The sequence below is a fragment of the Vombatus ursinus genome, unplaced genomic scaffold (genome assembly GCF_900497805.2).
Source record: "Vombatus ursinus unplaced genomic scaffold, bare-nosed wombat genome assembly UNPS02009205.1, whole genome shotgun sequence".
Classification (NCBI taxonomy): domain Eukaryota; kingdom Metazoa; phylum Chordata; class Mammalia; order Diprotodontia; family Vombatidae; genus Vombatus; species Vombatus ursinus.
Genome location: NW_020948983.1, coordinates 16,292,360 through 16,305,863, shown reverse-complemented (window position 1 = coordinate 16,305,863; position 13,504 = coordinate 16,292,360). Strand labels below are relative to the sequence as shown.

At 35.4% G+C, this 13,504-nt stretch overlaps 1 protein-coding gene across 1 annotated transcript in view; it reads right to left on the bottom strand.

The window, feature by feature from the left end:
* LOC114035485 (cilia- and flagella-associated protein 43-like) overlaps nucleotides 1-13,504 on the bottom strand; it is a 166,088-nt gene that overhangs the window by 87,384 nt on the left and 65,200 nt on the right. Inside the window, exons 15-18 of the mRNA XM_027851631.1 lie at nucleotides 9,997-10,137; nucleotides 8,668-8,840; nucleotides 6,360-6,506; nucleotides 2,799-2,929 (exon numbers count right to left, since the gene is read on the bottom strand). Coding sequence (XP_027707432.1) covers nucleotides 2,799-2,929; nucleotides 6,360-6,506; nucleotides 8,668-8,840; nucleotides 9,997-10,137 — 592 coding nt within the window. The remainder of the gene's footprint in view (nucleotides 1-2,798; nucleotides 2,930-6,359; nucleotides 6,507-8,667; nucleotides 8,841-9,996; nucleotides 10,138-13,504) is intronic.

Below are 13,504 nucleotides of genomic sequence, written 5' to 3'. Positions count from 1 at the left end.
TTACTATGTGCCAGGCCCTGTACTAAACTCTAAGAAAAGCAAAAATGTGATCCCTGTCCTCAAAGAGCTCACATTTGAAAGAGGAATAAAAAAATGCAAAAAATGTATATAGAAGTTATAAACCATTTGAATAGGAAGTAATCTTATAGGAAAGGCACTAGCACTGGGGGCAGAGGAAAGAGGTAAGGGACAGAAAACTTCTCTTACAGAAGATGGGATTTGAGCTGACTCTTGAAGGAAGCCAAGATTTGGAGGTGAAGAAGGAGAATATTCTAGTCATGGGAGAGAGTCAGTAAAAAGGCATGGAATCAGGAGGTGAAATATCATGAAAAAGGAGAGGAAGTGGGAACACTGATTATAGATGGCTTTTTAAGAACTTTAACAATGAAAGGAAGGAGAGATATAGAACAATAGTATGGTGATCGCATCAAGTGATGGTTTTTAAAGACAGGGGAGATATGGGCATGTTTATAGGCAGCGGAGAAGTCAGCTGATAGAAAGAGATCAAAGATGAATGAGAAAGTGGGAATGACAGAAGAGGTAATCTGATGAAGAAGAATCTGATGAAATGGAATGTAGAGGGGTTTACCTTGGCAAACAGAAGGGCTACTACTTCTTCACGTGAGACAAAAGTAAAGAAGGCAATAGTAGAGGAAGACATTTAAGTGATGTGAGATGAGGAGGGGATGAGATGGAGCTCTTGGAGAACAGCCTTAATTTTTTTGATAAAGTATGAAGCTAAGTTCTCAGCTAAGGGCATGAAGGAGTATCATGGGAGAGTTATGGAGGGATAAAAAGGCTTTGTATAGAGGCTATGGTGAGTGAGATAATGAATCAGTTATGAAATATACAAGGATTGCCTTGCTGCAGTGAGGGTCCAGATGAGATTATGTAGCATTAATTTGTAGTGTGCTCAGTCAGCATGGTTTGATATTTTTCTTCAGCTTTATTCAGTAGTATGTGAATAGACGTGAAGGCACTAGATGGTGGGCATAATACAAGTGTAACAGGGCTTTACTTTGTGCATGCCCAGATCACTTATCATGGGGCACCCACATTAGTGCATAACTGCTCAAGCCACATTTCTTTATCTCTTTGCCAATGAGCTAAGTTTAGAAGTTCAGTTCTCCTGCTAATCACTGTTCTATTCTCACCTCAGGGAAATGTCTTATCCTTGAGGGATGCAGTTGGATATTAGGGAGTCAATCTGGTCTAGTATCTCTACACCACCAATCTATCCTTCAAGGATTTCTGGTTTGTTATCCAAAGAAATCCAGTCCACTGTCTCTAACCCTGCAGATGGACTCAAACAATGAACATTTTTTAGTCACAGGAAGGAAGGAGGGGGTTTTTGCTAGTCCCTCATTCCCAATTTCCAACCAATCACAATGCTGTTTACTCTGTAACTAACTGCACTATCTTCCCCACCTACCCAACTCTGTACTCTCCAAAACTAGATAAAGCCTGGTGAGCCCTACCCTTAAGTCTTTGGTAATTGAGAAAGGCCACTGACCCAATTTACTGCTAGCTTAACTAGTAAATTGATCATGCACAGACTACTGTCAATTTACCTTAATTTTTAAACATAACATCAGAGAAGCTAGGAACCAGCTTCTGGGAGAAGACATTATGTTTCCCTCTACCACATAAGTGGAAACAGACTCTTGATTGGCTATATCACCAGAACAGGATGCATCTTTAAGAACTACCATCCTGTGATAGTCTCTCTTTCCAACTACATCCAGAAAGGGTGAAGTTCCTGTCCACCTATGGACATCATGAACTGAAATGGGTGAGAGGAAAGACTACCTCCTCTTCCTCCTCACTTTTACATCCACTGGCCCCAAGAATCAAATTCAGGATTTTGTTCTGTTTGTCCCTTTTAGTTTTAGGTGCAGGTGGTAGAGAATTCCCACCAAACCCAGATTCAAGCCATGGTGACTTTGGAGGCAGGATTCCAGACAAGATGTTACAGCCAGCCCAGAATATAAGCCCTGAAAAACTAGAATGCCTGGGACTCAAGACCAAGGTTTTTTTGTTTTGTTTTGTTTTTTAACTTAGAACTTGGTTTGAACATGGCATTTAGGAACCAAGCTAAACTGTGAACCTAATCCTCTTCCTAGAAATTGAGGTAATGCAAGGTGATTATACTTCCCCACACAAACACAAGTTTTTTGGGGGAGGACATTTGTATGTTTGTTCTTATTATATGAAAGACAATCTTACTGTTAATTTATGGTTAAATGGAATTGGGATTTGGTGGACCCCTAAAATTGTGGAACATCATTGGTGTGGACTGGAGCCAATGGCAAGAGACTAGACTCTTCCAACCCCACTCAGGGAGGGAAGGGTGAAAATGTAACATACCTGGCCTTCAGTAATTGTAGGATAGTTACTATTATACAAGGTTGGGGCTTAGCAAGTCATGATTAGTGAAAGAATAAGAGGACAAGGGACTCAAGTGAAGAGGATATCCATGACAAAGTTTAGATCATTGAATTGCTTCTCCCTCTTCCCACACCATCAAATGGTTTATTCATAAACAATGAAAACTAATTTTAATAATGGGTTAATTACAAACAGAAATCCAGGGACTAACATTGTGTTTTATACATAGTAGACACTTTAAAACTTTTGTTGAATTTAACTGCTCAAAAAAGAATGACTCCTTTTAGTTTTGAATAGCTTCTGTTCTGAGTTATCCTTTTGGGAACAATCTATGCCATTGCTCCTACCCATCAGCACAAACAATTGGGAGTTAAGTATTATACAAATAAAATTTTTCAGCTTTTACTTACTTCCATTTCAGACAAATAAGGACACCATCTTCCCTACCATTCACTAGTATGGAATGGCCATCAAGTGAAAATGCCAATGATTGAATTCCTTGTCCCTGGTAAGAATGGCAGTGAATCTGAGTAAATGTTTCCTGAATGGTTAAAGAAACAGCATTAAAAAACATAAATGTTTCCATTTCACTGTATGTTTTATTAATGGAATGATATGCACATTTATTTTTCTCCTATTATCATGGACTATTCAGTCAAATACAGATCATAGTAAAAACCTATATTCTTAAGTTTGGGGGATATAGAAGCTTAAAGTTGAGTCTTTGGCATGAGTTGCTCCTAACAATTTTGTTATATTAATAGTGACTTAGAAATATTAAACAACTAACCTGCCAACAGTTCAAAAGTCTTTCATACTTTCTGTTTTTATTATTTTTACAACATAATTGTGGCATTGGAGGGGAAAGAAGTTATTATTCTCAAAGCATATGTGGAAAAAACTGAGACATGAAGAAGTTTAAGTGACTGATTTAAAGTTATACAACACTGGGGCAGCGAGGTGGCACCGTAGATAGAGCTCCAGCCTTGGAGTCAGGAGGACCTGAATTCAAATTGGGCCTCACACACATGACACTTACTAGCTGTGTAGCTGTGTGACCCTGGGCAAGTCACTTAATCCCGAATGCCTCACCAAAAAAGAAGAAAAAAATAAAGTTATACACAACATTAATAAAAGAACTAGGACTAAAACTCAGGACTCCAATCTCTCAACTCAGGACTCTCTTTATTAAAGTAAATTGATAAAAAGAATGGCAACATGATGTAATAGAAAGAATGAGGTCTTGGAATCAGAAGAATGAGGTTTATGTCCATTGCCCTCCCCTCTTCTCCTTCTCTTACTCTTCCCTCCTTTTCCTCTCCTCTTCTCTTGCCTTTTCTTGTTTTCTCTCTGTATAAAGTCTCCCTTGGTGACCCCATCTACTCCTTGGGTTCAGTAACAAACTTCTATCCAGAGGTCTTTCAAATCTTTCAAATCAGCATCATTCATCTAAGTCTTTCCAAGTTTATCTGAAATCTGCCTGCTCATCATTTCTTAGAGCACAATAATATTCCATTACATTCATATACCACATACATTCATAATGTTAAGCCATTCTCCAATTGATGGGCAACCCCTCAATTTCTAATTCTTTGCTACCACAAAAAAGCTGCTATAAATATTTTTGTACATGTGGGTCCTTTTCCTACTTTTATGATCTCTTTGGGATACAGACCTAGTTAGTGGTATTACTGGATCAAAGGGTATGCACAGTTTGGTTGCCCTCTGGGAATAGTTCCAAATTGATCTCCAGAATGGCTCGATCAGTTCACAACTCCACCAACAATGCATTAGCTTTCCAATTTTCCCACATTTTCTCCAATATTTATCATTTTCCTTTTCTGTCATATTAGCCAATCTGATAGGTGTAATGTGGTACCTTAGAGTTGTTTTAATGTGCATTTCTCTAATCAATAGTGATTTGGAGCATTTTTTTTCATATGACTATAGACAGCTTTAATTTCTTCATCTGAAAACTGCCTGTTCATATCATTTGATCATTTATCAACTGGGGAATGACTTTTATTCTTATAAGTTTGACTGAATTCTCTATGTATTTTAGAAATGAGGCCTTTATCAGAAACACTGGCTGTAAAAATTGTTTCCCAGATTTCTGCTTTCCTTCTAATCTTGGCTGCATTGATTTTGTTTGGTCAAAAACTTCTTAATTTTGCATTTCATAATGTTCTCTATCTCTTGTTTGGTCATAAATTCTTCTCTTTTCTATAGATCTGAAAGATAAATTATTCCTTGCTCTCCTAATTTACTCATGGTATCATCCTTTATGTCTAAATCATGTATCTATTTTGACCTTATCTTGGTATACAGTGTGAGGTGTTGGTCTCTGCCTAGTTTCTGACTTACTCTTTTCCAGTTTTTCCAGCAGTTTTTGTCAAATAGTGAGTTCTTATTTCAGAAGCTAGAATCTTTGGGTTTATCAAACAGTAGATTACTATAGTCATTTACTACTGTGTCTCATGTACATAGCCTATTCCACTGATCCACCATTCTATTTCTTAGCCAGCATCAAGTAGTTTTGATGATTGCTACTTTATTATATAGTTTTAGACCTGGTGTGGCTAGGCCATCTTCCTTTGCATTTTTTTTTTCATCAATTCCCTTCAGATTCTTAACCTTTTGTTCTTCCACATGAATTTTGTTATTTTTTCTAGCTATATAAAATAATGTTTGGTAGTTTGATTGGTATGGCACTGAAAGAGTAAATTAATTTAGGGAGAATTGTCATTTTTATTACATTAGCTTGGCCTACCCATGAGCAACTGATATTTTTCCAATTGTTTAGATTTGACTTTATTTGTGTGAAAAGTGTTTTGTAATTGTGTTCATGTGGGTTTGTCTTGGCAGGTAGACTACCAAATATTGTCTACAGTTATTTTAAATGGAATTTCTCTTTCTATCTCTTGTTGCTGGGATTTGTTGGTAATATGTAGAAATGATGATGATTTATATGAGTTTATTTTATATCCTGCAACTTTGTTAAGTTAATTATTTCAAATAGTTTTTTAGTTGATTCTCTAGGATTCTTTAAGTAGACCATCATATTATCTGCAAAGAGCAATAGTTTTGTTTCCTCATTGCCCCTTCTAATTCCTTCAATTTCTTTTTCTTCTTATTGCTAAAGCTAATATTTCTAGTACAATATTGAATAATAGTGGTGATAATGGGCAACCTTGTTTCACTTTATTGGGAAAGCTCCTAGATCATCCCCATTACATATAATGCTTGCTGATGGTGTTAGATAGATAGTAGTTATCATTTTAAGGAAAACTCCATTTATTCCTATGCTCTCTAGTGTTTTTAATAGAAGTGGGTGCTACATTTTGTTAAAAAGCTTTTTCTGCATCTATTGAGATAATCATATGATTTCTGCTAGTTTTGTTATTGATAAAGAAATCTAGGAAGTCTTGTATGATCTTTTTCAAATTACAGTGAGCAGAACCAGGAAAACAATTTATACATTAAAATATTGTAAAGATAAATATCTATAAAAGATTTAGGAATTCTAATTAACACAATGACTAATTATAACTATAGGGGACTGATGATTAAACATGCTACCCATTTCCAGAAGGAGAAGTGATAAACTCAATGAAACTCATTGAAGCATACAATTTTTTTTTTGACATGGCTAATATAAGAATTTGTTTTGCTTAACTATACATATTTTTAACAGGTGTTGTTTTTCATATTTCCTCAATGAGGAAGATAAGCGGGAGAGAACTAGAAAATAAAATTGAATTTTAAAAAAATTATTATGTTGCCTGTGAATAGAAAGAAATCAAGAAAATTAAAAATCCATAACAAAGTACAAGCCAAAGTTTAGGAGGTTATAAAAGCTTTATTCCCACCTCCCCTTTCTAAAATCCCTAAAGGTATTTGCTTCTTAGACTTTCTATACTGATTTCCCTCAGAGCTTATATTAAGAGCTTTATGCTGATATCAATACTTACCAAATTATTAATATCACGGATACTCAGTATTCCATCTTTGGCTGTTGATGCTAGCCACTTGCCATGAGATGATAGGCACAATATTCCAGTTCCAAAATGTCTGCTTTGCATTTTGATCTCTGGTTTGAGAACTACAACTTTACTATCCTGTAAACACAAAAGAAAATATCAAGCTATATTTAAGATAATGGAAATAATTCTTATAGCTTATAAGAAAAAACCACATAATCTTGTTGACAGTTTGATCACTGGTATATTAAAAAAAGGAAGCAGCTAGGTGTCTCAGTGGATAGAGCCCTAGGCCTGAAGTCAGGAAGAGCTGAATTTAAATTATGCTTCACACCCTTACTGGCTACGTGATCCTGGGCAAGCCACTTAACCTCTGTTTGCCTTAATCCTCTGGAGAATGAAACGGCAAACCACTCCAGTATCTTTGCCCAAAAAAAACCCCCCAAAAAAACCAAAAAAAAACCCAACAAAAACCCTGGAGAGTATTAGCATGATATGGACCATGGATCACAGAGTTGGACCTGACTGGACAACCAAATAACAACAAATTAAAAAAAAAAATACCCAACATTACGATATGAAATAAGCAGGCATACATGGTTCAATGACCTAATAAATAAGGTCTATCCTTTTTTTTCAATGTTATTTCCATCTGGGTTCTCAAAAATTTGTTTCATGCTTTAAGGTATATTTTTCAGACAAAATTATTTCGGTAAGTGTTATAAAGATGGCCCCAAACTCAGTTCCAAAGACTGATGTCTCAAAGACTTTTTATTAAAGAGATTGAAGTGCGCCATTTCAATATCCAGGAAGAAGCTCTCCCTCCACCCGCTTCCTTCTTGGTTGCTTTAAGAGAGGTAGAACTGGCACATTTCAACCTCTTTGGTTCCTGCTTTGTTGGGGATCCACTGTTCTCCCTTGGATTTCCAGCGGGGCATCGGTGGGGAGAGAGAAGAGAATTCTCTCTTCCTCCTCCCTTTCCATGTGTAGCAACATTGTCTACAAGCAAATGACAGTGGAAACATGCACTCTCCTAGACAAATCTGAGGCCCTGGCTTACTTTTCTTTCTATTTTCTTCTGAACGCAGACCAGCAACTAGCAATCCTAAGAAATGGATGTTTTCAGCCTGGGCAAAACTCAAAAGTTTAAGAATTTGAGTATTTCTAGAATCAGATGTCAGCTATTCTCTGGTATGGAGCTCTCTAAATAGCTCTACTTATCACAGGAAAAGAGCACTATGAACAGGAGGATGCCATAACAGAACAGTTGTTGAAAGCCAAGCCTTTCTCAGGCTGGTCAGGAAAGTTTTTCAGACCATGTGTGTATGAGGAGAATGTGAAATATCTATTTGACAAATTAATATTTCAGGAGAGTTTCATGAGTACAACGGGTTCTTCTTTTATATTCTTCATTTGCTTATACTCCCTTGTGGGTCATTTGTGTTTTGAACATTTTCTAGGGTAAAGAAAATAAGTAACTGTCCTAAATCTAATATCAATGTATTGTACATTCACTACCTTTTTAAAAAGAGGCTCTATAGGGTCTTGGAAAGATGCTAGACATTAGCCAAAAGCTTTGTTTAGGATATTTCTCCATACGTTTAACATGATTGCATGTGTACAACTTACACCAGATTGTTTGCTGTCTTGAGAAGGGGGAAGGGAAAGAAGGAAGGAAGAAAAATTTGGAACTCAAAATCTTATAAAAAATGAATGTTGAAAACTATCTTTACATGTAATTGGAAAAATAAAATTCTATTTAAAAAAATATTTCCCAAAGCTACTGGAGGTAGAGATAAGAAGTCAGAAAGAAACAATAAATCTGATCGCTTTCTTTTGGGTCAGGTCCCTTTAAGACGAATCTGGCATATAAGAGTTCAAAGCAGAGCACCTCCTTGTGGGTATGAGTCTTCTGGATCATGGGCCACACACCATTACAAATATACAGAAATATTTCCTCTGTTTCTTAGGGTATAGGGAAAATAAGAGAAAAAAGAGAAGAAAAAAGACAGTAAGTTATTTCCTTACTATCATTAAATGCTCTCCTATTTTTCATATGTTCATATAACAACTCTGACTTCATAGTGATAATAATGTTACTAATAAAGACTATATTATTGCCACGTAAGTTCCAAATGATACTGGCTTGAATTCAGGATCAATAAAGAATGTATTGACTAGAATTCCCTGGAACCAGCCCAGAGAATGAAACGTAATTATACAATTTTTCTATCTTAATGGTTAAGGAAAATGACATAATGTTCCATGTTTTGGCATATAAATGGCAACAGAAGAATACCTTTTCAGGAATACCATAGGTACAGATATATGGCACATGACTACAGTAGCCGTATAAATGTTCATTGTGTAAATCCAAGACAGCAGAGGTTAGAGAATGATTTATTTCATATCGCCTCCTCTTAATGATGTCATTCTTCAGCCTCCCTCTTTCATCACAACAGTTGTCAGGGTCTATAAGATTTGGGGAAAAGAATGAATCACTTTAGTTATTTATGTTTAGCCACAGTACTTAGCCTATAATAGGCACTTAACATGTTTACTGATTGACTGACTTGTACTTCAAATTTAACTTTTAAAACCCAATATGGAAAATATGTACTTTCCTATTTATGAAAAGCAAAAATATTTTAAAATGTCACTTAAGTAAAACTAGTTGGTGAATGAAATCTAAGTCTTTTAAAATCATTTACATATTTTGTTTTCTTCTCTGATGTTAACAAGTTGTGTAATACTGAGTAAAAATTACTCAAATTTTTATAGCTTAGATATGCCAATAGTTCAATAGTCACCTGGAATAAAATAATTCCTGGGTGTACAGAAAGAGTTAAAGCAAAAATATAAAACATTCTCTTAAGTTTTAGATATCTATGTTACTCTAAGTATGAATATTATCTATAAACCATGTAGACAGGTTTCTATTCATAGCTACTTTTACATCAACACTAAAGGAATTTGGGGAATTTATTTTCACGTATCTTTCCATGTTAGAAAATTTTCTTTAACAGCTAACTAGCCTACCAGTTAACAGGTAACTAGCCTCGCAGTTACTTGAATTTAACTATAGTATTTCTGAAGCTATAAAACAGAAGACATCACAAAATAACCAAATATTTTAGAAGGTGTGTCAGTCCTGCCCAATTTTCCTATCAGACTCAAAAGCAAAATAGGCTGGCAGAAGAAAGTGAATAATAATAACTTATATTTAAATAACACTACATATATTATCTCATTTTGAGACTTATGATAACATTGAAAGTAAGAATTATTATATTTATAAATGAGGACACTGAGGCTCATAATGCTTAAGCGATTTGTCTAAGGTGATATAGATATGAGTGACAGAGAATGTGAGTGCCAAGCCCAGTTCTTCCAATTCCAATTTTAGGGTGCTTTCCGTTATTCCAATCTGTATCTGCCCCAAGCCAAAACAGCACAATGCTCACTTCATTAAGCAATACCTTCCTGTTGTACCACAAAGAAGGACAATTTTCCTTCTCTCTTTTTCTTACTCTTTTCCTGAAAATATTTGCATTTCCTGAAACAAACCATAAGGTGATAACAGTAATGTGTATGTAATCCATATATGACTGAATTACTTGCTCCTTACCTGTTAAGATAGCTTCAGGCAGAGAAAATATTTCCAATCTGCTCCTTTCACTTTGTGAAGTATTGACAAGCACCATTACTTCAACTAGGTTTTTTTCAGAAATGTAGACTGTAGACATTTGTACAATGTTACCATTAATTTCTGAAAGCAGACAGAAACAGACACACAGACTGGCATCTCTGATACATTTTAAACCTTTGGTTATTCCAATTTAGGGATTTCATTACAAACCATTCCTTGATTAAATTTCTGTCTGAAATTACAGGGGCTGAATGACTCCAAAGGATCAACATAGACATTTTTATCATAATGGTAACAGATACTCTGGGCCAGTCTCTAAATTTATAACATTTTTGATATTTTACATTCTAAAGACAAGGACATTAAAGATATGAAGTAAGCTCCTTTGATCTATAATCTAAAATTATCTCAACTTCTACCACACCTCTAGTTTAATTTGGTTGGGTTTTTTTTTGCAACACATTACTTGAAATATAACAGAAAATATAAAGAATATGAGCAAAATATGTTTTAGAGAATCCATTCAAAGCCAAACATCAATGTAATTTTTTTTTCTTTTTTAAAAATTAATTTATTTTAAACTTACCTACTAAAACTTAAATACACAATAAGAAAATCAAAAAACCCCATTATAAACTTAAATACTAAAACTCAAATACAAAATAAGAAAAGAAAAAAAGCATTGCCATGTGCACAGAACATAAGAGGATTCAAAATATACAGCAATAAATTTCCATTTCAAGAAAGCCTATATAATAAATATTATACATTGTGTCCTAAGCTGTCCATCTTTTGCTTCCTTGTAGGTTTTCTTTTGTTCTGTGCTGTGCACTTTTTACTTCATTCTTTTTTCCCCCTTTCTCTTCTCTTCCCCAAAGAAGGCTACAGTTAAGTGAAGATACACACACACATACATACAATACATACAAATATACGAACATATTTATAAACACATATACACACATATGCACACATATACACATACATACATACACACATACTTAGTTATCTATAATCATACTCATATATAGATATATACATTGATATGCATCTATGTAAGACAGTACTAGTTTGTCCTCTGTTTCTCTGAGGGTGGATAACATCTTCCTTCACAGGTCCAAGACTTTCCATATTTCTCTAAGTCCACCAACTCGTTGTTTCCAATACCACAACAATATTCCAACCTCACATTTTCTAGTTATTTTAGTCTAAAACAATATGATTAATATGGCTGATATATAGTGTAGCTTCCATATTTTTCTCTTTTAATTAAATCTATTTTATCTTTAACTTTGTCTGAGATCATGATTACTACCCCTGCTATTTTATCCTAATAAATTCTGCTCCTGACCTTTTTTTTATGTTTGTGTGTATCTCCTATTTCCTATCCCTCCTGCCTCCTCTACTTTACTTCTACCCACTACCTTGCCCTCCTATTACTTAACCTACCCCTCTACCAGAGATCTCTCCCTTATCCTCTCCTCCCTCCCTATCCCCTTAGCCTTTTATTTCTTTCTGAATTTAAAAGACTTTTATGCCCTTCTAGGGTTCCAGAACTACCAGCCTCCTCCCCCATCCAGTTCCTTGGTGTCAGTTCTTCTTCCTTCACCTCATTTGTGTAAGATAATTACTCTTTTTACCTTTTCCTAGGGGGTTTACTTTTTAGTATCACATCATACTTCGCTCTACCCCATTCTTTCTTTTGAACTACCCAATAACTAACAACAATCTTAGACATACAATTTACATTTCCTTGTATAAAAAGTAAACAGTCTGTCCTTATTGAGTCCCTTGTAATTAGTCTTTGATGTTTACCTTATATTTCTCTTGGATCTTGTATGTCAAATTTCCTATTGATTTTAGGTCTTTCCTAAACAAAATCCTGAAAGTCTGGCAATTCATTAAATATCTATTTTTTTTTTCTTTCTGGATTATGCTTAACTTTGCAGCATGTGATATTTTTGGCCACAACCTCAGCTGTTTTGCTCTTCAATATAAAATGTTCCAAGACCTGGGAATTTTAGTGTAGCTGCTGCTAGGTCTTGTGTTTTTCTAAGTGTGGCTCTGCCATATTTGAATTGGTTTTTTCTTGTTGCTCATGATATTTTCTCCTTGAGCTGGGGGTTTTGGAATCTAGCTATGATATTCCTGTGGATTTTCCTCATAGGATCTCTTTCAGGTCATGATTGGTGGATTTTTTTTCTATTTCTACTTTCCCCTTTTGTTCTAACACTTCAGGACAATTTTCTTTAATTATTTCTTGTATTATGGTATCAAAATTCTTTTTTTGATCATGGCTTTCATTATTCTTATATTTTCTCTTCTTGATCTGTTTCCCAGATCAGTTGTTTTTCTTATGAGATGTTTCACTTTCTCTTCTATTTTTTCATTCTTTATATTTTGTTTTGTTATTTCTCGGTCTCTTTTAACTTTGCTGGCTTCCCCTTGCCCAAGTCTAATTTTCAAGGAACTGTTTTCCTCCTTAAGATTCTGGATCTCCTTTTTTTAGTTGGTTGACTTTCTTTTCATAATCTTCTTGCTTTTTTCTTCTTTTTTAATTTTTCCTCAATCTCTCTCATTTTATTTTTAAAATCTTTTTAAAGTTCTTCTATGAATTCTTTTTAGGCAGGTTTATCATTTGACATCACTCTTTGGGGTAGGAAAGACTTTCTTTGCTTCAATAACCTTCTCTGAAGATGAACCACAGTCTTCTCTACTCCCATAGTAACAACCTATGGTTGGGTTCTGTCTCCTTTACCTGCTCATTTTTTTAAATTTTTTTTATTTGTTTAAATTTATAGCAGTTTGTTACTATAATCATGTCTAGTCCTGGGATATGGGGGATGGTTCAAATCTTCCTTCTCTTCTCCCCTCTGACAGAAACAAAAAACTTCACCCTACTGTAAGCCATTAGAATTTATTGAGCAGGAGATTAGGGATAACATACATCTGTGCTTTAGGAAAGGCTGTCCACAGACAACAGTGGACCTTACTCTGCTTCTGCACTTAACAGGCATGTGCTAGTTCCTTCTCAACCAGGGCTGATCTCAGCAGCGCAGCAGGGCCTGGTGTCCCTTATCAGAAGAGGTTCCTTTTAATCTTCCTCCTCCGCTCAGCTGCCAGACTTCCCACACTGTCCCGGAGGTGAAAGCTCCTGTGGCTGGGGCTGAGGCTACCCCAACCTAGCAAGCCCCAGGGTTCACTGCTTCCTGTTTCAGCGTAACTAGCCTGGAGGTATTTACTCTTCACAAAGACCAAACCTTGTTACTGGGATTTTTCTTTGGGTGTTTTCCCAATAGTCTCAGGAAGACCACTGTTCTACCCAAACTCTTGTTTACTTTTAGTGCCCTATCCTCACCCTGAGGTGCTAGTTTGTCTTCTCTGTAGGGGAAGTCTGGAGAGCTTGGAATTTTCTGACCTAATGCACCATCTTTCCAGGATCCTCCAATGTAATTCTCAAAAAAAAAAAAATCTATAAAACTTATCT